The 25690-nt window shown below is 37.9% G+C and overlaps 1 protein-coding gene across 4 annotated transcripts in view; it reads right to left on the bottom strand.

Annotated features, from left to right (window-relative positions):
• The window catches only part of cdkal1 (CDK5 regulatory subunit associated protein 1-like 1), a 600364-nt gene that overhangs the window by 25557 nt on the left and 549117 nt on the right, over positions 1 to 25690 (bottom strand). For all 4 annotated transcript variants that reach the window (XM_062063405.1, XM_062063406.1, XM_062063403.1 and 1 more), the window contains one exon: positions 14529 to 14693. In XM_062063405.1, the coding sequence (XP_061919389.1) occupies positions 14529 to 14693 (165 nt within the window). The remainder of the gene's footprint in view (positions 1 to 14528; positions 14694 to 25690) is intronic.

The raw sequence follows: 25690 nt of genomic DNA, 5'->3' as shown, positions 1-25690 counted from the left end.
ATATCTTGTTTTGTGCAGTGCCTTATTTATATTGTATTTTTAATTTATTTTATGCAACTTGTTGACCCGTTTTATTTTGTGTTTATGTATGTAAAAAATATTGTATTTCATATATTCATTTTTTATTTTTTGTATTAATTTATTTATTCATATTTTTTTATCTTGCTAACTATTCTGATTGTTAATTTGCTTTTTTTAAGTAAAAAAAAGGTCAAAGACAAAGCTATTCGGTTTCTTGTGAGTATAAATACTTCACTGCCGATGTGGGGGGGGGGGGGGGGGGGCGCCACCTAAAATCTTGCCTAGGGCGCAAGATTGGTTAGGGCCAGGCCTGAGTAGACCCATAATAAAAGAACCAAACTTCATGAATGTTTTTTGTGACAAACAAGTATGTTCTCCAATCACTCTATCACAAAAAAATAAGAGTTGTAGAAATGATTGGAAACTCAAGACAGCCATGACATTATGTCCTTCACAAGTGTATGTAAACATTTAGACCACAACTGTCTCTGGATAGTTCCTTCTTGATACTAATTTATTGACCCCCAAAAATAAAACACATCCAACAAATGACAAACAGTTGAGTGTGAGATAAAACAAAATAAATGTAAGAGGAAATGTAACTAAAGGGGACACGTCATAAGGGTACAGAGCCAAAAAGCAATACAGATGAGTACATTTAAATAGATACAAATCAACAGAGAAAATTGCAAAACGACAGAAATAGGGATTAATAAGAGTACTTCTGAAGTTATTTGCAAAAGGAAAGGCCAGTAAAAGATAATACTTTGGAATATGTAGTATTTCATTTTGATTGGTTAGTTATCAAGGAAAAAAAAACATAGTTCACTATTGCTTCTTCTCTTCCTTCCTAGCACTCTTCTTTTTTATTCTGTCTTTCATACAAACTGTCAATTTGCTGCCTCGTGAGGGAGGCAGAGCTGTTCTCCCACATCCATTCTCTGGGTCTCCTTGAGAAAGTATGCTGTGAAAAGAGCTGATTATTATTGGGTGGCACTCAGGCTGCTTTTGCAGTCTCCTGATCTCTCAGTCTACCTTGCTCTCTCTTTCATTCTGGCTTCTTTTTTGTCCCTCCCTTCCCTTCTATCATTTAATTTCATCTGAGGCTGAGGACTGGTGAAGATACGTTCTCATTTTCTTCCTTTACCGTGCTGTTGAGTGCTTTCTCTGCTATTGTGTCCCACTAAAAGACTCATTACTGTCCTTCCCCCTTTCCACAAGAAAGTGTGGTTTCTGTGAATGAAGGGTTGACAAATGCTTATGAGAGAGCGACGGAGAACAAAAGAAAGCAAAATCTTCAGGTGCTCTCGTTGCTCTGAAACCTTGGTCTTCAAGCAAAACACTTTTTAATGCGTACATCTTATAACAATCATTCTTGCAATTATGTTGCCAAATGTGATTTCTGCTTAGCAATTTTACCTTCAATAAAAACACACGTTATAGTTGATGTAAAACTGGAATAATTGGAACATTTTTGCAGTATTCTGGACTAGAAGCTGTAAAAAGAGGTGAGTCCCTAAATTATTGTCCGATATGTACCTAATGTTACGTTTGGAACTCATGGCTGCTATGGTTGTGTTTCCTCCGAAGCAGAAAGACAAGCTGGAGCTGTGCGCAGGTAGGAGTCTGTCTTTTAATTCCTTGTAGCAGGACAAAAATACAAAAACTCGGACGCTCAACAAGCATGGAGCCAAAAACCAAAGAGTCACCAAAGGGGAACAGCGAGAGTCTATAATAGGGGAAAACACTTAATGTCGCAAAGAGCGAGCATTGACCCAGCGACTTGTGCTGGGTGACGAGAACATATAAAGGGGAGTGATTAACCAAACAGCTGGTGGGGAACACTTATTACTAAAACAAGGATAGGTGTGGAGAATTAGTGTCCATGGAAACCAAAAGTAAACGTAAGGAAAGCGGTTAGGGCACGGAAACAGACTAACATAGGAAAAAAGCCACAAAACATAAATCAAGCCATGACCCGAGTAACGGATCATGACAGTAACCCCCCTTAAGGGATGGATACCAGACGTCCCAAGGTAGAAAAAACAGAACAAGTCCAAAGTCACGGCAGGGCAGAGGGAGGACTTGGCAGTGGGCCGCCAGGCCAAGAGTCTCCGAAGCCACCGGGGACGAGTCAGGTGGCGCGCCGTCGCAACTGGCGAGGCAGTCGCCCGCGGAACGGCCACATTCGTGGCTGACGAGAAAGCAGACGCAGGTGGCCACGGCGCACCAAAAGTAAACGAAAGGAAAGCGGGTCGGGCACGGGAACAGACTAACATAGGAAAAAAGTCACAAAACATAAATCAAGCCATGACCTGGGCAACGGATCATGACACCGAACGCAAACAGAAACTTGCTCAATTTAAGTGTGGTCAGAGAATAAAATGCGAGGAATTTTCTTAAATCCTTTGTGAAGATAGTTGATGGCAATATGAGAACATTTGAGGTTGTTTTCACTTATGTGGTGTGGTACTCTTGTCTTTAATTTTAGGTGGTAAAAAGCTGCTGACGTTATTTACTTAATGGTGCTGTTAAATATTCAAGTTTGAGTCCATTATTACCCATAGATTTCTGACCTGATTGTTAGGTTTCACAGAGAGGGTCTCAGGGTGAGTCATAAGTTGTTCTCTTTGCTTCTGTGGGGCACAGACAATGATTACAGTTTTTTGTCTGAGATCAGCTGAAGAAAAAGTGTTCATTTTGTTGACTAAAAAATGTTGTCTTAGTTATTGTCAACAACTTTTCACTGACTTAAAAAGGACAATAACTATTCAAAACAAATGCAAGTTGACTAAAACAATGATGAAATTGACAATTTAGTCAACAAACAAAAATGTGACAAAATTGTTGACAGAGACGAAATCCAATCATATTTAATTTCGTCTTTAGGCAGATGGGACAAGTTAGGAATCTATCCCATCACCGTTGCATGTCAATCAATCAATCAATCAATCAAGCATGTGAGAAAAGGGCGGAGATAAGCCACGGAGGGGATCCAAGTCAGAACTACTGTTTTTGTAAAGGCCACAGTGTTTTGATTTTGCACAGGGAAAACAAGACTGTACTGTTACACACTTTAATACAAAATTTATTCTACACCTGGAAAAAAGAGAAGAGAAGACATGTGGACGCACGCTTCACATTTGCCACGGTAGACAACCAGCCGCGTGAACCATGTGGCTCAATTTTCTCCAGTAAAAATATAACCAACTTGAAGTGCCATGTGCAGGCTCATCATCAGGACTTCTACGCAAAAGTAAGTAGGCCGATGCTATATTTCGAAATGACTCATATTCTACTTAATTACTGTTACTATGAAAGACAGTAGAGCAGGAGCAACACCACTACTTTTGATGTATACCGTGGGCGAACTTGCACGCCAATTTAAATAAGCAAGATCCCCGTACGGTGCACTTTATTCGGTGGCCTCAGCATCCCGTTCAGTTAATTGCACAAGCTGACAACGCAAAAGACCAGATTTGTCATATATATATATATATATATATACATATATATATATGTATATGTATATATATATATATATATATATATATATATATATATATATATATATATATATATATATATATATATATATACATATATATATACATATATATATATATATATATACATATATATATATATATATATATATATACATACATATATATATATATACATATATATATATATATATATATATATATATATATATATATATATATATATATATATATATATATATATATATATATATATATATATATATATGTATATGTATATATATATATATATATATATATATATATATATATATATATTGTGGAGTCTCACTCAAGCCCCGCCTGACAGGTAGGCACCTCACAGGGTAGGAGCCAGGGAATGGAGGCAGAGTGGAACACAGAAGACAACGCCCCAGCCTTGGCCGCATCATCGAGGGGCGGTACATTCCCCTGTACCTACTCAATCAGCCTGAAGTGCCACCAGCTGTGCGGCCAGGTGGGGCCCAGCCACAAACCCTTCTTAACTCTGCCTCATTCAGGTCTGGCTCTCCTCTGTGTCAAGGCAGGTGCATCAGGCGGTGAGTGAGACATCCACTATTTCCCCACTAAAGACATTACTGGTGAAATGTTTGACTTATGTTGTGTTTCTCTTGTTTTGTAGGCAATGACCTATGACCTTTCAAAGAAGTGTGCTGTGTGAAGGACTGAGAGCCCCAGACGGGAGATATTTATGTTTATTAACGGACACTTTAAGTTTGCTACTTCCACACCCTGCCCTTCCTAAAAGACTTGTGCAATAAATGCCCTTTTCGGCTTGCTGCCAAACCAAACCGGTGTCTTGGTGAGAATCAGGTACCACAATATATATATATATATATATATATATATATATATATATATATATATATATATATATATATATATATATATATATATATATATATATATATATATATATACAGTTGTGCTCATAAGTTTACATACCGTGGGAGAATTTATGGTTTCTTGGCCATTCTTCAGAGAATATGAATGATAACACAGAAACCTTTCTTCCACTCATGCTTAATGGTTGTGTGAAGCTATTTATTGGCAAACAATTGTTTACTCTTTTTAAATCAAAATGACAAAAGAAAGTACCCAAATGACCCTGATCAAAAGTTTACATACCCCAGTGACTTTGAGCTTATAACATGCACAGAAGTTGACACAAACAGGTTTTAATAGCTAATCAAGGTTCCAATCCTCACCTGTGACATGCTTATTTGTAATTAATGTGTGTGTATAAAAGGTCAGTGAGTTTCTGGGCTTCTGACAGACCATTGCATCTTTCATCCAGTGCTGCACAGATGTTTCTGGATTCTGAGTCATGGGGAAGGCAAAAGAATTGTCAAAGGATCTGCGAGAAAAAGGTAATTGAACTGCATAAAACAGGAAAGGGGTATAAAAAGATATCCAAGGAATTGAGAATGCCAATCAGCAGTGTTCAAACGCTGATTAAGAAGTGGAAAATGAGGGATTTAGGTAGACAAGCAAAGATTTCAGCCACAACTGCCAGGAAAATTGTTCGAGATGCAAAGAAAAATCCACAAATAACTTCAGCTGAAATACAGGACTCTCTGAAAAATAGTGGTGTGGCTGTTTCAAGATGCACAATAAGGAGGCACTTGAAGAAAAATGGGCTGGATGGTCGAGTCGCCAGAAGAAAGCCATCACTCCAAATTACTTTGTTCCAGAAGTTTTGAGGCTTGTCTCTGTGCTGTTTAGCGTAATGTAAGCGGGATACTTTGTGACATTTGCGCAGAAATGGCTTTCTTCTGGCGACTTGACCATCCAGCCCATTTTTGTTGCTTAGCGACGAATGTGAGGCTGAATAGAGAGCGAGGCAGAGGCGTGCGGGTGTGTTCAGGGGTTAAAATGCCTGCCTGTGCTGGCGGGTCTGTTGGTCAATGTCTTGGTGGGAGTGTCAATGATGCCCATTTAATACACACATATATATTTTTTCTAATATTTTACGGTACGGTCCCAAAGATAGACTGGTCGATCGCGATTGGCGAGCCCTGATCTAAAGGGCTTATTGGCATTTTTCCAAATATCATGTATTTTTCAAAACTTTTTCAATCAATCATCCATTTCCAAACACATGTATCATTTGCATTCCTAGTATGATGTTCATTTATTATTCCATTAAACATTTTAATTATTAAAAAAAAAAAATTCTGATTAAAAAACATATCCTCCAGTTTGTGGCTATCATAAGGCATATTTTCTGAGGATACGCATTTTTACAGCATGTTTTAAAGAGATAACATTTAAAAAATGACTTGTGGGTGTATTACATTGATCAAGCAATTCATAATTAGATTTTTATTTAGAGGGCTTAAGTGCAGTTCCACATTAATAATTTTGATTGAAGGTACAGGGTGATGATTGACAGGCGGAACCTTTTAATTGGCTATTGTCTACGGCCATGCACAAAGTCAGAAAAATACATATAAATTCTCAGATAAAACAGTCTTGCGGCCAATTCTTATTCACTAGATAGTAACAGTTAATGTAAACGTTTCAACTATTCAAGATTATCATTGTCAAATGCTTACAGTTGTGTGTATATAGACAATTGTAAGCTTTTTTAATATACATAATATAATAACCATATGCTGCTGGACATTGGCATTACATTTTTTTAAGTGGCATTAAAAGTGACTTTAAAAAGCATTAAATTAAATTTGCTGATACCTGTAGAAACCCTGTTATGAAGGAATATTATTTTTTTCATCTTTATAGTAGTGGGTATATAATTTTGATTGGTTATAAGAAGCTTTCATGCTGAAAAAGTGTGTGCACTCCTGTTTTAGAGTCGGTAATTGTACCAGACCAAGGGTGCACAAAGTGGGACCTGAGGGCCAAATATGGCCCATCAAGTTGGTTTAGCCCGCAAAAGGGTGGCTTCCTATATGTACTGTATCACATGTTTAAATGTTCTTCTTTCACGCTCACAAGGGGTTCCCAGATCCGATATCAGGTATCAGTACAATATCAGTGAGAACAGCATGGGATTATATGGGTTTGCAAGTAAAATATCTGAAATAAGCGCTCCAATACAAGCATTCCAGTAGTGCGTTTACTTGTGCAAAGCTGGACAGCTATTTCAAAGCTATATGTCCTCCAGTAAGTACACAAGGTTGGTATTTTCTTATATTTTAGTAACGTCGTTTATGGCGTCATGGCACCGATGACGGCTGCCTCGGTGCTCTTGTGCGCTCAGTTTTGTTTGTTTTTGTGCGTAAATAGTGTGTCCGCGTGCTCTTACACCCGCAAAGAGCTACTGAACATCAGATCCATCACCCCAACGGATTATTACCAGTCATCTTAGCGTTAACTGCGGATTTTGTCCATTATTTGATCAAAAGAGGGAAACCGCACCGAAGAGGAAAGCGAGCGGGCGCCCTTGTCCGTCTACGCAGACGGGGATTACACACGCCCTTACCTGGCATCTTTCTCTCTAACGTCCGCTCACTTGCCAACAAGATGGACGAGCTAGCGTTGCTGATGAGAAGAAACAAGGAATTTTCCTCATCTTGTGTTTTGTGCTTGACGGAGACGTGGCTGAGCGCAAGTGTCCCGGACAGCGCAGTTTAACTGGAGGGCTTTCATCTTCTCCGCGCGGACCAAGACGCGGGTCTTTCTGGCAAAAAAAGAGGCGGTGGAGTCTGCTTCTTCATCAACAGCAACTGGTGTACAGACGTGACGGTGATATCACAACACTGCTCTCCTGCTCTGGAATATCTTTTCATTCACTCTAAGCCCTTTTACTCACCGCGTGAGATTGTTTCATTTATACTGGTGGCTGTGTGTTAAAACTGTATTTTTCACAATTGCAATTGTTTACCGGCCCGAGTAAAATGATTGGTGTTAATGAACTGTCACTCACCCTATTTGGTCAACACGTAGGAGCAACGAGCGGGCGCACGCATACAAAAGCAGTCAAAGAGAAGCAACAAACAATTTGAAGTCATGTTGTTGTCATGATAGAATATACATTTAAAAACAGCAAATGCTAACTATCCAAATGGCTATTATTAGCTAACAACAGCCAAAGCTAATGTGTGTGCACGTGTTACGTACGGGCGTAGTGACGCCATTACGTCCTAAAAGCCGTAAGAGGGCGGGATATATCGCTTAATATACATTGAAAAGTTAGCACCCTCTAGACATCTGTGTAAATGTTGCAAACAATCCCTTTGATTTACAATGTTGCCATCAAAAACACCATATTTTTCAATTAAAACAAGTATCAATGATTTATAGTTACATATTACTTATAGATACAAATTCTCAAAGGCAGAAGCGTATTAGAAAGTATCCAGTAACAAACGTGTCTGCATCATCATCTTATTGCATCACTATCTTAACTTCATGAATTATTGTGAAGACCATTGGGTGTCACCAAAAAACAATTACTACTCCACTTCAACTTAATTGGGTCATATTATACATATATTTTTTTCTATAATTAAAACACTTCCTTGTGGTCTATATAACATGTAGTGATGGTTCTCTGGTAAACTGTTTGCGTAGATTTAACTTAGATTAGATTTTACAGCCCATCTTTAAACCACTTTCTGACCATCGTTTTGTTAGCAGTCTTATTTACGTGTCTCCACCTCGACTGCGTCATCTCCCCGTCAGCCATTTTGTAGTTTTAGCGCTTGGAGTGTACTGACGAATATAATTTCAAACTATACGCTAATTTGCATTACAAATAGCAACAGCGGAGGATGCATGTGCATGTACAAGCCAGTCTGCCCCACAACACAAGGACAGAGAAAAAGAAGGAACTGACTACAATCAATCAATCAATCAATCAAAGTTTATTTATATAGCCCTTAATCACGATTGTCTCAAAGGGCTGCACAAGCCACAAAAACATCCTTGGTTCAGATCCCACATCAGGGCAAGAAAAAAACTCAACCCAATGGGATACAATGAGAAACCTTGGAGGGGACCGCAGATGTGGGGACCCCCCTGGGCAACCGGTGCAATGGATGTCGAGTGGATCTAGTTAATAGTGTGAGTCCAGTCCATAGAACGGGGCACCAAGGGTGGACTTTGGCAAAGCTTCTCGGGTAAACCTCTACCTTATATGGAGATATTCGCTGATATCACATGCTGAACAATGTCACAAGTTGTGCAAATTCCAAACGGCTCATTTGGAGGAAGTATAAAGGAAGGCAAGATTGTTTTATACGCCACGCATTCTAGTTGATTTCAAATGTCCGGGACTTTTGCAGATACACAAAATGCACAAGAAGAGGTACTAATAAGTAAGAAATGGTTAATATTAGGGGTGTATTTGTATTGAACTGTTTCGGTACGGGGGTTTCGGTTCGGTTCGGAGGTGTACCGAACGAGTTTCCACATGGACATATTAAGTAGCGTAACGCACGTTGTGTAAACAATGCACACCGAGGCACAACACACGGCATGCTAGCAGCTAACGGGCTACGATAGACTGACCATACGTCCTCTTTTCACCGGACATGTCCTCTTTTGCGGAGCTGTCAGGGCGGAGTTTCTTAAATGCCTCAAATGTCTGGTATTTTGAGTTAGGGTTGCGTGTATTTTCAATGTACGTTCAGGGGTAAGAAGGGGTTAAAAACAAAACAAATTGTGCGCGCAGCAGCATTCATGAGGGAGGGGCAGAGACAGAGAGAGCGAGAGAGTTATGATAAACGTGCATGCGTCGCCAGGCTCTGCTTTTTATTCATAGATTTATCAGATTTTATTTTTTATTATCTATAGCAGGGGTGTCAAAAGTGTGCCCAGGAGGCCATTTGCGGCCCACAGCTAATGTTTTAAAGGCCCACGGCACATTCTAAAAATACTATTAAAATAAACACAAACATAACAAAAGTGAAATAAAAAAGCTTAAAGTTTAAATGTAATTTAGAAAAAGTTGCAATGTTGACTAATAAAACAAAGCTGTTTTTTTTCTTCTTTTAAACTGTCATTGCTCAAAACATAATATTGAATCAAAATCAATGTTATTATGAATTATTGACCTATCCAAGGTTCCGATTACTTCACATCAAATATTCCACTATGAAAAATATTTTTGGTGGAAGATTTTGCAAATTTGGTAAATAAATAACCAAAAAATGTATATTTTGTTTTCTTATTGTACCGAAAATGAACTGAACCGTGACCTCTAAACCGAGGTACGTACCGAACCGAAATGTTTGTGTACCGTTACACCCCCTAGTTAATATGGTTAATAATAAGTTAGTGTTTTCATACAAACCATTGTTATTATTTATACTAATATTATCAAACATGTTCTAACATTCCACACTACAAAATAGTAAAAGAATAATTCGGATCAGTATCGGCCAATATTCAAGGCTCCAAAATAGGTATCGTATCGGAAGTGAAAAAGTCTGGGACACCCCTAATTGGACTGGCCACATACTCTACCTCTCCTGTAGTGGTGTTGTATGTATCGAATCCTCCTATGTTTAGACATCCACTTTCATCGTGCAGATCTTATTTGCTCTGTCCGCATTCAACATCCGTATGAAAGCTGCTTGGTGCGCAATCATTTCTTTCATTTTGCCGCTTCAAAATGACAGATGTGTCACTTTGTTCTAGTTTGAGCGGGTAGACATGAAAGATGATCTGCCTTTCCAATCAGTCAGTGCTATCATCGAGCAAACTACCATGCACCTATGATGCATCACACCATCACTCCCCCCTTTTTTCTTGTGTTTGTCTTCTGCTCACTGCCAACAGCCTGTAATTTTAGACACGCTTGCAAGACATGGGGTTGAAAGTGTAATCACTCACTCCTGTCACACACTTACGCATGCACGCACACGCACACACACACCTCAGTGTGTGGTGGACTCACGCAGAGACTGATTGATAATAGATGGTCTTCAAATATGTATAGGCGAGCCAACAGAATGTGAACATATAAAGTGTGTGTGAGTGCACAAGCATGAGATATAATTGGAGTGAATCCCGATTTGGTCCGTTGTCAGTGTGTGTGTGCATCTGTAAGTGTAGATAGTGTTGAGTTTCCGAACCATTAGGTCATTTAACTATTACTGACGTGCTCCGGTGCCACTGTGATGTCATGGGGGGCGACAGTGCAGGTCAAAAGGGATTCTGTTGGCTGAAGATCATTTACTTCAATAATTTGTTCAATGTCAACATGCTGTGACATGCTAAAGCGACTCTTCGCGCATCAAGATACAACACAAGTATGGCATATATAAATCTACTTTTTATATTAAATATCACAATTATAATTACGATATTTTGATGACTATATTATTTCAGGCTTTATTCACTACTTGTCCCATATTGTTTTTGAATATCATTAAAAAAAATAAAAGGTTAATTTGGATGTACAAGTGCTGTTATTTTTGAAAAAACAAAAAAACACAAAGACAAATTCACAAAGGTGTCTGTTTCTCTTCATGGGCAAAGTACTTGGATGCAATACTATGTGCATGTACTCTTAGTTGTAGTGAGTATGTTGTGTATACATATCAAATAAATAAGTTTAAGTGTAAAAGTGAACTGATATTTGAGGAATTTCTTCTTGTTACTTACATAAACAAATAATCATAATTCAGAAATTATTAATTATATTATTTCACATGTATAACGTGTATAACATTGACTAATAACTGAATGTTCTACTTAGTTTCCTACTAGTTATCAAACATTTATTTAAATGCAGACTTTAGACAGGAACTATACACAAGTATATACAACTATAAACTGGTATCTTTAAAAACACAGCTTTTTGTTTTTTTCTTTAATGAGTGTTGCTTAAAGTCACACACAAGTTTGATTGGAAATAAAATGCAGCCCCACTTTTTGTAATGTGTGTTTTTCAACCAAAATTTTAGCCATAATATTGCCCTGGTATTTGGATACGGTCTTGGTAATCGTACAGTCAAACACCGTGCGTAACAAACTGATTTGCCCGTGTATCATTCTGCGGAATTAAGTACCCAGACAAAAAATCCCATGTGTTAGTGGCTTGGTCTATGTACTTTTTTTTATTGCTTACATCTGCAAAACAAGCCACCATGAGGGTCAAAGAAAGTTGTGAGTTCCAGCTCCTTGATAAAGAAGATGAGAAACACATTCAAGAAAGAACTGGAAACAGACTACAGTGGTGGCATACATTGATGATAATTGTTCATGTATCCATTTAATTAGTAGTATATATTCACACTGTTTTCTGCACATACCACAATAAAATGTGTATTAGTAATTTTGAGTGTTTGGAAAGGATTAACTGTAATTACGTTAATCTTTATTGGAAAAATTGGTTCGGTTTTTATAAGAAACGGTTTTCATTGAACGTGTAGGATCAGCGGAACCACTATCTACACTGCAAAAACTGAAATCTAAGTAAGATTAAATATCTCAAATAAGGGTGAGATTTGCTTATTTTCTGTCTGATAAGATAATTTTTCTCACTAAACAGATTTTATGTTAGAGTGTTTTACTTGTTTTAAGGGTTTTGGTCCTAAATTATCTCAGTAAGATATTACAGCTTGTTGCTGAGATTTTATGACCTATACTGAGTAAAACATGCTTGAAACTAGAATATCAACTGTTGCAAAGCTGTGTCATCAACACTCACAAGTATAAAACTACTTTTTTAAAGTAATAATTTCTTACTTCAAGCATGAAAAAAAAAATCATGATGCCGAGCGCATATCATTATGTCAAGATAATGGCACGAGCATTTACTCAATTTAAGAATATTTTTCAACACTAGCGCCTTGCATGGCAGCTCCCGCCATCAGTGTGTGAATGTGTGTGTGAATGGGTGAATGTGGAAATACTGTCAAAGCGCTTAGAGTACCTTGAAGGTAGAAAAGCGCTATACAAGTATAACCCATTTATTTATCATTATAACATATTGCGCAAAAAGGTCTCTTTTTTTTCTACCAAGAAAAGTGCACTTGTTTTTAGTGAGAATATACTTATTTTAAGGTATTTTTGGGTTCATTGAGGTTAGCTCATTTTACTTGTTTTGGAAAGTCTTGACAAGCCGAATTTTCTTGTTCTATTGGCAGATAATTGTGCTTATTTCAAATAAAATACCCCTAATTTTTGTATTTTTTTTTCTTGTTTTTGAACACTGACTTTTTGCAGTGTATGGTGTCCATGTTCCAGGTTGTGTACTTTGGAGCGCTTTAAAGATACAGTGCCCCTGCTTGTGAGCTTTTCAGGATACAAGCTGTCTTGCGGCTAATTGTTGCTAATTGTTATGCTTTAGGTTTGCGGGCCAAAATTTGGGTTATGAGACTCCCCACAGTTAGATGGCGTAGTAGATGTCACAGTTAACCCTGTAAGATTCGACCAAAACACCTGGTCATACTGCGAAGCTGTTTTGTTGTTTTTACAGTGTATTATTGAAAATGAAAAAACAGGGACAGTTTTTTTCACGGTAAAAACTCTCAGCTCAGTTGTTAAAAAAAAAAAAACAGTAGTAGTTTTTCCATTTACCGTAATATGTTGTAAAACAGTAACATTTCCGCGACTAAGTTAATTGTACATAATATATATATATATAATAATCAAATTCATAGGCAAATTCATATAGTTTTCGCTGTTACAAACGGCCCTCTGAGGGCAGATACAACTGTGATGTGGCCTTCAATGAAAACAAGTTTGACACCCAAGATCTAAGGTAAATGCAATACATTATTATTACATTACTTCATAATACTACTGTAGTTGTTAGTAGTACATTCTAATCTAATGTTTTCAATTTCTTATCTAAATGTTTACTTTTTTAAAAGCATGTTACATGTTACAATTGTGCGGTTTTTGGCGGGCACAATTCATTTTAATGGACGACGATGTTTCACAGTGCAAGTTTTTCAAGGCACTTGTACATAAATACTAACAAGCAATACATCCGTATATTTTCATGTTGTGATTACTCCTGAAGAAGCTAATTAGATTAAAGGAGAAATGTCTTCATCAACCAAGATGTTCTGCAGTCTCTGATTTCTGAAATACTTAAGAGAATGTTTGGAATAGTGTACATGTGCGAATCTCAAGGCAGGTCACACCACACTAGTATTACAACATGTTTTCAGCAAAGGTAGAAGTGTTTGTAAAGTATTATTCCTCCACAAGCTTCATGTTAGAGTGTAAAGAATGGGCACTTAATTCTATTCAGTCACTGAACAACGTTAGTGTTTTGTGAGGATGTATGTTGAAAGAAGGTATATACGCGGATGAATTTAGTGAAGAAGAACGCGTGTGCACTGGATGGGCTTTAGACTGTAAGAGGCAACTTTAAAAGGTTTTTACCAATGAACTTTTCATCGTAGAGTGACGTATCGCTCAGCTTAACGTGCATCCCTTCTTACTCGTCCGCTCTGCCATTCACTTCTTTTTTTCCTTTGACTTGTCTTCCCTTGATCGCCCTGCCTCCTTTCTTAGCCCCTTTTTTTTTTCTCCCTTCCTTCTCTGGCTGTCTGGCAGTAAAGGTTGATGGAGTGTGAAATTAGAAAGTGTATCATATTCGACTGTGTGGCTCAATGTCCTGAGCTATAAGCTATGGCTAGTCACATTGAAAAATAACATGCACTGAAACAGATACATTAACATGGTGTTTGTGCGTGTCTATGCGAGTCTGTGCATGTGTGTGGGGACCAGTTTATCCAATCGTACCTTATCAGCTTATGACGTATTAGTGCACTGCTCTTGTTCCAAAGTTGGACATAAACATGCACACACAATTTGTTTTGTTTGCTGGCAGCACAGTAGAATGTGTTGTATAACTGCCTCGATTTACTCATAACTACCTTTAATGCAGCAGGCTGTTTTACGAACCTGCACATTATACTGAATAAAAGTGACTGTTAAAGTTAAAACAATATGCGCAGGTTGGGAGAAAAGTGTTTATGGAAGACTACAGTAGTAAAATGAAAACTAGTATCGTGTGAAAGTGTTTACCTGCATCAGTCCCGACACTTCTCCTTTTTGAAATGGTGCAGCGATGGAGGGAGTGAAAGGTTTACTGTCTTCTACTGGTGCCCCTTTCAGGAAGTGTTTTCCTGCCTCGTAGATGTCGACTTCAATCATTTTCCCCTTGAACTCCAACCTCTTGGGCACGAGTACCTGGCGAATAAGAAAAGAAGAAAAATCTATCAGTGGTTGGACGAGACTCTACGGTAACCTCTGGCTATTAATTTCAAAAGTTAGGGGTGTAATTCACAGAATGACATTTGTACCGGGCTGGACTTGTGTGTGCTTTCCCTTCCCTCTCCTGGCCCTCGCTGACTCGCGTTTACACTGAAGCATTCGTGCCATGACCAAATGCTTGTCCAAGCACTGGAATTTATTGAACTTTTTGAAATAATTCTGGTCTTATCTTGATTTATTCGTATTATTTATGGGACGCCGTGGCGCAGTTGGGAGAGTGGCTGTGCCAGCAAACTGAGGGCTCCTGGTTCAATCCCCACCTTCTACCAACCTCGTCACGTCCTTTGTGTCCTTGAGCAAGACACTTCACTCTTGCTCCTGATGGGTCGTGGTTAGGGCCTTACATGGTAGCTCCCGCCATCAGTGTGTGAATATGTGTGTGAATGTGTGTGTGAATGGGTGAATGTGGAAATAGTGTCAAAGCGCTTTGAGTACCTCGAAGGTAGAAAAGCGCTATACAAGTATAACCCATTTACCATTTAATTTGCGCGTTGTTTTATAAGCAGGAAAAGTCAAAATCAGAAGTGCGAACACATTTTGGTTTTGCGGTTAACAAAAAAAAAATCAAAGGACAAAATGTGACGGGCATGCAAAGACAGTTTGCAGACAATGCCAGACCGCGATCGTTTACAAGTCAGGGAATAGAGACTTAGACTTCCTTTTGTTGTCATTCAAATTTGAACTTTACAGTACAGATAAGAACGAAAGTTTGCTGCATTAGCTCGTTGTAGTGTAGGATAAAAGAGAAACAAGGTGCAGATATAAATAAATAGATTACTGTACAGATAAATATATTGCACTTTTGCTTATGCATCCGCGTTTATGGATGTATGTTATATTGTCTTTATATTCCAGCCAGTTAATCCGTTTTTGGGGGGAATTGAGGGGATTATTATGATGCGTTCAAGAGTCTTATGGCCTTAGGGAAGAAGCTGTTACAGAACCTGGAGGTTCTGCTACGGAGGCTGCGGAACCTCTTTCAAGAGTCCAGCAGTTTTTGGTGGGGGTGGGAGGAGTCTCAATACAAGTCATATGTGAAGCCACTTGATGAACATTCACGCATAAAATATCCTTGATGTGAAACCAAGAAGCCATTTGTGAGATATTTCCATTATCAAAAGTTAAATGGATTGTTATAACCTCCTGAGAACCAGCATGCTACAAACTAGTACCAAAATGTCCACTGCAAAGGACATTGATTCTCAGTAGTTAAAAGTGGAAAAACACTAAAAGGAACAATATCGCTTTACACTTGCTGCATTAAATGTTTACTGTGTCACTTTAAAGACACACAACTAGGGATGTAAAGGTATTATAAATACCGCTGTATTTCAGTTTCCAAAGTCTTCTCAATAATAACATGAAGTGTGACCGTATAAAACGAAAACGTGGTGAGTGTAGTTGTTTTCTGGCGTTTTAATGTTGGCCGGGTCTGCAAAAAACTACATCTCCCAGAACAACAGGGAACAACAGGGTGGCAGTGTGGAACACCGTAAGCAGGAAGCAAAGTGTGTTCGTACTCGTCATAGATAAAATTGTTTTTTTGGACATTACATTTTAAAGGCCTACTGAAACCCACTACTACCGACCATGCAGTCTGATAGTTTATATATCAATGATGAAATCTTAACATTGCAACACATGCCAATACGGCCGGGTTAACTTATAAACTGCAATTTTAAATTTCCAGGGAAATATCCGGCTGAAAACGTCTCGGTATGATGACGTTTGCGCGTGACGTCACGGATTGAACGGAAGTATTGGGGCACCGTTGTGTCCCAATACCAACAGCGTCTGTTTTCTTCAAAAAATTCCACAGTATTCTGGACATCTGTGTTGGTGAATCTTTTGCAATTTGTTTAATGAACAATGGAGACAGCAAAGAAGAAAGTTGTAGGTGGGATTGGTGTATTAGCGGCTGGCTGCAGCAACACCACCAGGAGGACTTTGAGATGGATAGCAGACGCGTTATCTGACGCTAGCCGCCGACCGCACCGATGATCGGGTGAAGTCCTTCGTTGCGCCGTCGATCGCTGGAACGCAGGTGAGCACGGGTGGTGATGAGCAGATGAGGGCTGGCGTAGGTGGAGAGCTTATGTTTTTAGCATAGCTCTGTCGAGGTCCCGTAGCTAAGTTAGCTTCAATGGCGTTGTTAGCAACAGCATTGCTAGGCTTCGCCAGGCTGGACAGCATTAACCGTGTGGTTACAGGTCCAGGGTTTGGTTCGGTGTCTCCTGATAGTAGAAGTAATAGTAGTATTGTTGATCTTCTGTCTATCCTTCCAGTCAGGGGCATGTTTCTTCTGTTTCTATTCGCAGTTAAGCACAATGCTATCACGTTAGCATTAAGTGCTTCACCGATGTATTGTCGTGGAGATAAAAGACACAGTGAATGTCCATTTTGCGTTCTCGACTCTGATTTTCAAGAGGATATAGTATCCTCTTGAAAATGAGGTGGTTTAAATTACAAATCCGTGATCCACGATAGAAAAAGGAGAAAGTGTGGAATCCAATGAGCCCTTGTACCTAAGTTACGGTCAGAGCGAAAAAAGATACACCCTGGCGTCCTGCACTGCACTCTAATCCCTCACTCTCACTTTCCTCTTCCATGAATCTTTCATCCTCGCTCAAATTAATGGGGTAATTGTCGCTTTCTCGGTCCGAATCGCTCTCGCTGCTGGTGTAAACAATGTGCAGATGTGAGGAACTCTTCCACCTGTGACATCACGCTACTTCCGGTAGAGGCAAGGCTTTTTTTATCAGCGACCAACAGTTGCGAACTTTATCGTCGATGTTCTCTACTAAATCCTTTCAGCAAAAATATGGCAATATTGCGAAATGATCAAAAGTATGACACATATAATGGACCTGCTATCCCCGTTTAAATAAGAACATTTCATTTCAGTAGGCCTTTAAAGGCCTACTGAAACCCACTACTACCGACCACGCAGTCTGATAGTTTATATATCAATGATGAAATCTTAACATTATAACACATGCCAATACGGCCGGGTTAACTTATAAAGTGACATTTTAAATTTGCCGCTAAACTTCCGGTTCGAAACGCCTCTGAGGATGACGTATGCGCGTGACGTAGACCGGGGAACACGGGTATGCCTTCCACATTGAAGCCAATACGAAAAAGCTCTGTTTTCATTTCATAATTCCACAGTATTCTGGACATCTGTGTTCGTGAATCTGTTGCAATCATGTTCATTGCATTATGGAGAAAGAAGCTGAGCAAGCAGAGAAGAAAGTTGTCGGTGCGAAATGGACGTATTTTTCGAACGAAGTCAGCAACAACAGTACACAGCCGGCGCTTCTTTGTTTACATTCCCGAAAGATGCAGTCAAGATGGAAGAACTCGGATAACAGAGACTCTAACCAGGAGGACTTTTGACTTCGATACACAGACGCCTGTAGAGAACTGGGACAACACAGACTCTTACCAGGATTACTTTGATTTGGATGACAAAGACGCAGACGTGCTACTGTGAGTATGCAGCTTTGGCTTCTAAACATTTGATCGCTTGACCGTATGTGCGCAACTTTTTTTTGCGTATGTACGTAACTTTTTTTTAAATATATAAGCTTTATGAACCTTGGGTTAGGTGAACGGTCTTTTGGGCTGAGTGATTGTGTGTGTTGATCAGGTGTTTGAATTGTATTGGCGTGTTCTATGGAGCTAGGAGCTAGCATAGGAGCTAGGAGCTAGCATAACAAACATGCAGGTGTTTTTATGCAGGATTAATTTGTGGCATATTAAATATAAGCCTGGTTGTGTTGTGGCTAATAGAGTAAATATATGTCTTGTGTTTATTTACTGTTTTAGTCATTCCCAGCTGAATATCAGGTACCGTGAGTATGCAGCCTTGGCTGCTAAACATTTGATAGCTTGACCGTATGTGCGCGTCACGTACGTAACTTTTTAAAAATATATAAGCTTTATGAACCTTGGGTTAGGTGAACGGTCTTTTGGGCTGAGTGATTGTGTGTGTTGATCAGGTGTTTGAATTGTATTGGCGTGTTCTATGGAGCTAGGAGCTAGCATAGGAGCTAGGAGCTAGCATAACAAACACGCAGGTGTTTTTATGCAGGATTAATTTGTGGCATATTAAATATAAGCCTGGTTGTGTTGTGGCTAATAGAGTATATATATGTCTTGTGTTTATTTACTGTTGTAGTCATTCCCAGCTGAATATCAGGTACTGTGAGTATGCAGCCTTGGCTGCTAAACATTTGATAGCTTGACCGTATGTGCGCGTCACGTACGTAACTTTTTAAAAATATATAAGCTTTTCTTTTTAGCGAAATGATCAAGTATGACACATAGAATAGATCTGCTATCCCCGTTTAAATAAAAAAAATTCATTTCAGTAGGCCTTTAAGGCTGGACAATATGGCTGAAAACAATATCACGATATACATATTTTATATTGATAATTATTACTTTAGCCTGCCAATAAATACAGTAAAACAATTTCCAACTTATGAAGGGTGCCATTTATCAGTGGCAGGTAGGATGAGCGCACGGCTAAGGTAATACAATAATTAAAATCGGTTTGAAGGTAGTTGCACATTTGAGACACTAGATGTCAGTAGTGTATACGCTATTGAACACTACACAACGCAGTTTTGGAAGCTACTCAAACTAACACACTAGAAGTGTCAGGATGTTGCTGCACCGTCTGCATTAAAACCAACGAAACTAAAGAACAATGTCTGTTTTTGAGTTGATGTATCAATATATTACAGTTTCTCTTCTCACTCCATATGGAGAATCCACAGCGAGACAGAAAGACAGCGCAACCAAACTCTGTAGTTGATACTGTTACGTGATTGGCTGTTAGCGTGTCTCTCCCATTGCTCAGTGAGTAGGGATGGGAATCGAAAACCCGTTCTTGATCTTGTTCAATTCCTTGGAATCTCTTGTCAAACGATTCTCTTATCGATGCTTCCGGGGTGGGGATGACGTCATTACGCAACGTGCGCAATGCGTAGTGACGGCAGATCTCAAGATGGAGATGCCTGGTCGAAACAAATGAAATGTGATCTCATCCCAGCAGCAGTAACGCTAGAACGTCATCTGAATACAGCAGGTACTAACTAACGCCTCCTATCATGTTAGTGCTATTATTTGTTAAATTATAATGAATGCCTTCTCAATTAGATGAGATAGCCCTATTAAATGTGTCCATAACTGGTTGAGATACAGTATGTTGCCTAAAACCAGACAAAAAACCCTGACCAAAACATAACGTCTTTGATGGAGGTAAGAGAGTCTACGTTCTGCAAAGCAAAGTGCACCACTTTCGTTTAAAGCAGGGGTGTCAAACAAACGGGCCACGGTCCGGAACAGGCCCGCGAACAGGTTTTATCCGGCCTGCGGGATTAGGTTGCTAAGTATAAAAATGAGCCAAAATTTTTGAATAAAAGAAACTGCTGTTCTAAATGTGTCCACTAGATGTCGCAAGAGCAATTCTTTGTATCTTTGTAGATGATGCTACATATGTAAAAACAATAAACCACATGTTAGTGCACCAGTCGAGGAAAATGAGCTAACTACATAAATAACATCCTGTAAATTGATTTTGATATAATTTTTTTTATCTTGATAGATTGAAAATTAACACCAATGAGTTGACTGATGAACATTATCACATAATTTATTCAGAAAGTATAAATGACAAATAAAGGCAGAATACTATTAATGCAACATGTAAGTGTAAAAAAAACCCAACAACATTATGATTTGTACATTTTCAGAATGTGCTTGTTCTATTTTTAAACCCAAGAAAACAATCTTTAATTTATCGTGCCGTGATTTTAGCAGTCCGGCCCACTTGGGAGTAGATTTTTCTAAATGCGGCCCCCGATCTAAAATGAGTTTGACACCCCTGGTTTAAACGTTTCCAAAGGCGACACAGAGCCAGCCGGTCTCATCGCACACACGAAAGCTACCTGATACATCACCAATCCATCCATGTATTTTTTTTTTTACCCCTTGTCCCTCTCAATGTGGCCGTGGGGGCTGGAGCCAGCTGCATTTGGGCGGAAGGCAAGGCTGGAGAAGTCGCCACCTCAAACCATCACACTGAAAAGCTATTTGAAGCTAGCGAAGCCTAACATCAGTTTGTGTGGTATTTACATTATTAAAAGTTATTTTGTTGGTTTACTTTTCTGAGAAACAGCATTTTGCAGACTTATATAAAAATGACCACTGTCGAGGACACTGCTTCTCAGAAAGTAAGAGTTGATCATTATTGTTTTACACTTTTTACCTTGTTACATTGTTACTTAAAAGACGTCAACTGTACTTTTTTCTTTTAAATATCTGCTTGAAACATTAGTTGTTCGTGCACAATTATTTGCACTTAGAAATACATGTTTACAGTAAAAAGCATGATTAGAACATTTTAGCATCGTGTTTTTGTTCAATTACAGTAAGTGTGTTTATCCTAATCATGCATGCTACTTCATTTTACACATCATAACATTTTTGCCAAGCTTATTATTGTGGACATATACCACAATAATATCGCACAGTGGCCTGAATACCGTGTAAATATATTACCGTGAGATTTCGATACTGTTACATCCTTACACTCAACTGAGAATTAGTTTTTTTTTTAACATTTGTGGGTTACTTGAAACACTTAAAAATAACTATTAGCAAGTAATAAATATGTTATAAAACACTCGAGCATTATGTTTGTGTTTCATTACAGTGAGTGCATTTATCCTTAACATTTCTGCCACTTCATTTTAGACACTATAGCACATTTACCTTCTTTTTTTTGTTGTTGTTTACACTACAACAACAATCCGCTAGCGTGGCCTTAATGCCGCGACGATATCATACCGTCAGATTTTTATATCGCTACATCCCTAATATTCATATTTACTACTGTCCTACTTATTGCTTTCTCTGAATTATTTTTTGGTGGCTACTTTCTCATGACATTTTTTTTCTCAGCTTGCCAGTGTGCTTTTGGCAAGTTGAACTTGTCAGCCATGATTTGCAAATTGTTTGTCACTTCTCTAAAACTATGTTTGTGTATGGGCACGCACTGTACGGCATGTGCGTTTTCACGAGACAGCCGTGAGTAGTGACAGTTGGAGTTGTCTCAGTACTAATATTTTGGTACCGGTATTTTGATCATTTTCGATACTTTCCAAAATAAAGGGTACCACAAAAAGTGTCATTATTGACTTAATTTTAACAACAAAAAAAACCTTATGATACATTAAACATACATTTCTTATTGGAATCAAAAGAACAATTTTGGCATTAAATAAAATAGTAAACATACCGGAAAACGTATCTTTTAGAAGTAAGTATGCAAACAGGCTACAAAGGCTCCTAGTTTGGCTGCTGATATATGCAGTAAGATATTGAGTCATTTCTGATTGCATTATTTTGACAAAATTATGAGGAAAAGCGGTAGAAGATGGAGCAATCAATGGATTTTTCATTTACTTGTTTATTTACTGTTAAAATCTGGTTACTTTTTGTTTTAACATGTTCTATCTACAATTCTGTTAAAATGTAATAAGCACTAACTCTTCTGTTGTTTGATACGTTACATTAGTTTTGGATGATACCACACATTTGGGTATCAATTCAATACCAAGTAGTTACAGGATCATACATTGGTCACAATTAAAGTTCTCCTGTGTCCAGGGATGTATTTCCTGTGTTTATAAGCTTTAAAAAATAGAAAAAGATTTTGTGATAAAAAAATAATGACGTAGCAATTGTAGTATCGACTAGATACGGCTATTTTACTTGGTATCGTTACAGTCGATATTTGCATAGATCCACCCATGTGTTTACATTCAGGAGCGCTAGCTTGCTGTTAGCTATTGTATCCACCTATGTTGTGTAGTGAAGCACGTTTAGCTATTCCTCTCACTGCGGAGATGATACTTGCAAAAAAACTTAGTTTATGGCTGTGAGGATTAGTTATTTAGAAGTAGCTAAAACCCTATGGAGAGATGTTAGACGCTAGCTAGCTACTAGCTAGCTACTAGCTAGCTACTAGCTAGCTACTAGCTAGCTACTAGCTAGCTACTAGCTAGCTACTAGCTAGCAATGTTTTAAAGTACAGCTTGCAAAGCGGAGCTTGATTGTTTGTAGCATCACATACTTTATCGTTTTGAAGCCAAATACGTCTACCGTATATAAGTCGCACCGGCCAAAAACGCATAATAAAGAAGGAAAAAAAACATATATAAGTCGCACTGGAGAAAAAGTCGCATTTTTTGGGGAAATTTATTTGATAAAACCCAACACCAAGAATAGACATTTGAAAGGCAATTTAAAATAAATAAAGAATAGTGAACAACAGGCTGAATAAGTGTACGTTATATGACACATAAATAAACAACTGAGAACGTGCCTGGTATGTTAACGTAACATATTATGACAAGAATCATTCAAATAACTTTAACATATAGAACATGATATACTTTTCCCAAACAATCTGTCACTCCTAATCGCTAAATCCCATTAAATCTTATACGTCTAGTCTCTTACGTGAATGAGCTAAATAATATTATTTGATATTTTACGGTAATGTGTTAATAATTTCACACATAAGTCGCTCCTGAGTCGCACCCCCGGCCAAACTATGAAAAAAACTGCGACTTATAGTCCGAAAAATACGGTATTCTCCCTCTTCTGTCTTCAATCTGTTTCTGCTTGCAAGTGCTGTGTGCGTGTGTTGACTAACATGCTTGTATGCCAGTATTGTCACCTCGGCACGCCTCATGTAGGGATGATACTCGAAACCGGTTTTCCCGGTTGTTTGATAAGAAATGAACCGAGTCCTCGGACTCAAATCCCTTTTTGAGAACCGGTACCCGTTATCGAGACCACTGTAGTAAAGAAAAAGAGTTGGTTCTTTATTCGAATCCTTCGGAACGAATCCCGTCCCGACCAGAAATGCTCCGTGTGACATCACAAGACACGTAGCTCAGTCATTAGGCGCAGATAGGGAAAGCAGGAAAAAAATGGACGGGAAAAAGCGCTCCAAGGTGTAATAAAGTTCAAAACAAAAAGGTATAATCCAATGAATAACTTTACTGAGAAATTTGAGCAGGGTAAAAACACATGACCAACACTTTTACGACCAACCGGAAACATAGCAACCAGGCTAGCAACGCACCTCCTTTACGGCAGCTGTCGCAAAGTTCTTAAAACAACCGCAGCACATACATATATATACAACACATCTCCCTTTTTTAACTTTTGTTTTTCTTTCCTTGTAAACAAAACAAAATCACACTGTATATGTGTTGTCTGTGTAATTATAAATAATGCAGACGAGGCGTGTTGGCTGAGTTCTTGACGTTTACTTTCACAGCGTGCTCATAACCCATACTTGTTATGACATAACCTCATTCTTAGCTGCTGGGTGACGATATGCAACAACACTTTTCGGGATTACCGCGCATGCTCGTCACTCCCGTTGCATGCTGGGTAGTGTAGTTGTTATATTCCCTAGCTCATAACATCTTTCCCCCTATAAAGAAATAATGTTAACTCAATAAAGTGTATTTCTTTTTTTAGCTTTAACTTTTAATTTTTTAGCATTGTAACCACATTTGCAAAGAACTTTTCTCTTCATAGAATGTTCTTTCAATAAAGAAATAAAGTGCAAAAATGTCAAAGCATCATAACAAACAGTTATGTCAAATAGCAGCAGCATTGCACTTTTTGGAGAGCTGTATTATTTTCAGTTTTGTGCCCAAGGGACTGATTTTATTTAACACTATATTATTGTTTATACACCTATAATGATCACAGAGACAGGTTGTTTTTGTGTTACTGTATATATTTGTTTTTCTGAAAAATCCCACTTAATATACTTTGGGTAACAAACGTCAATATTTATTTATTTTACTTTATTTTTTTAGGGGGGTAACAGTCAATATTTATTTATTTATTAGATTAAATTGTTTTCTTATATAATAAAAGTGAGCTTTTGTTAAACCAAATATTGTGGGTGTTTTTCCATATACAACAACCTATCTGAACTTGATAAGAGAATCGATAAGGAATCGGTTCGATAAGAGGATTCGATAATAGGCTCGAACTCGATAATTTCTTATCAAACATCATCCCTAGCCTCATGTCAATGAAAAACAAAAGTACCAGTATTTTTCAAAGGCACTTTTATACCTTTTGGAATATTGTATCCATTATTTAAATTTGTTTTAACAATTAAATCAACCTAAAATATGATTTATTTTATCTTTGTGTAAAATATTGGACACAATGTGTGGTGAAGCTTATGAGATGCGATGCAAGTGTAAGCCACTGTGACACTATTGTTCATTTTTTAAATGTTTTGATATTTTTATTTTGTATTAATGGCTGTGATGATAATGTCAATGAGGGATTTCTTATCACTGCTAATTTGGAATTTTTATTCATATTGATACTATTGTTGATATTATTCATTTTGTTTGACTACTTTTGGATTGTTTTGTTTCATGTTTGTGTGTCCTCTCAATTACTTTGTTGATTGCTATTCTGAATGTTGCTGGGCCGGGTTTGTTTTTGGAATTTGAATTGTATTATTATAGTCTGGTCTTATTGTGTATTATTTTGTTGGATTGATTAATTACAATTTTTAAAAAAAGGCACTTTAATACCTTTTTTTATGCATTTGTACTTATCGGTACACCGTACAACCCGAGTGACAGTCATTCAAAGCCAGCCTTTTTACCTGGGTCAACAAATATTTTTTTATTTAATACTAATTATGGAAAATATTATATAAAAAGAGAAATGTTCTGTTAAATCATGAATGGTTATATTTTTAATTATTATTAATACATTGTCATATTTTTTTGGTTTAAAAAACGAACAAGTTGCAAACAGTAAATCTCAATAATTCTTTCAAG

Source organism: Entelurus aequoreus, linkage group LG11 (assembly GCF_033978785.1).
Source record: "Entelurus aequoreus isolate RoL-2023_Sb linkage group LG11, RoL_Eaeq_v1.1, whole genome shotgun sequence".
Classification (NCBI taxonomy): Eukaryota; Metazoa; Chordata; class Actinopteri; order Syngnathiformes; family Syngnathidae; genus Entelurus; species Entelurus aequoreus.
Note: the sequence above shows the minus strand (reverse complement) of the source record. Positions and strands in the feature narration are given on the sequence as shown.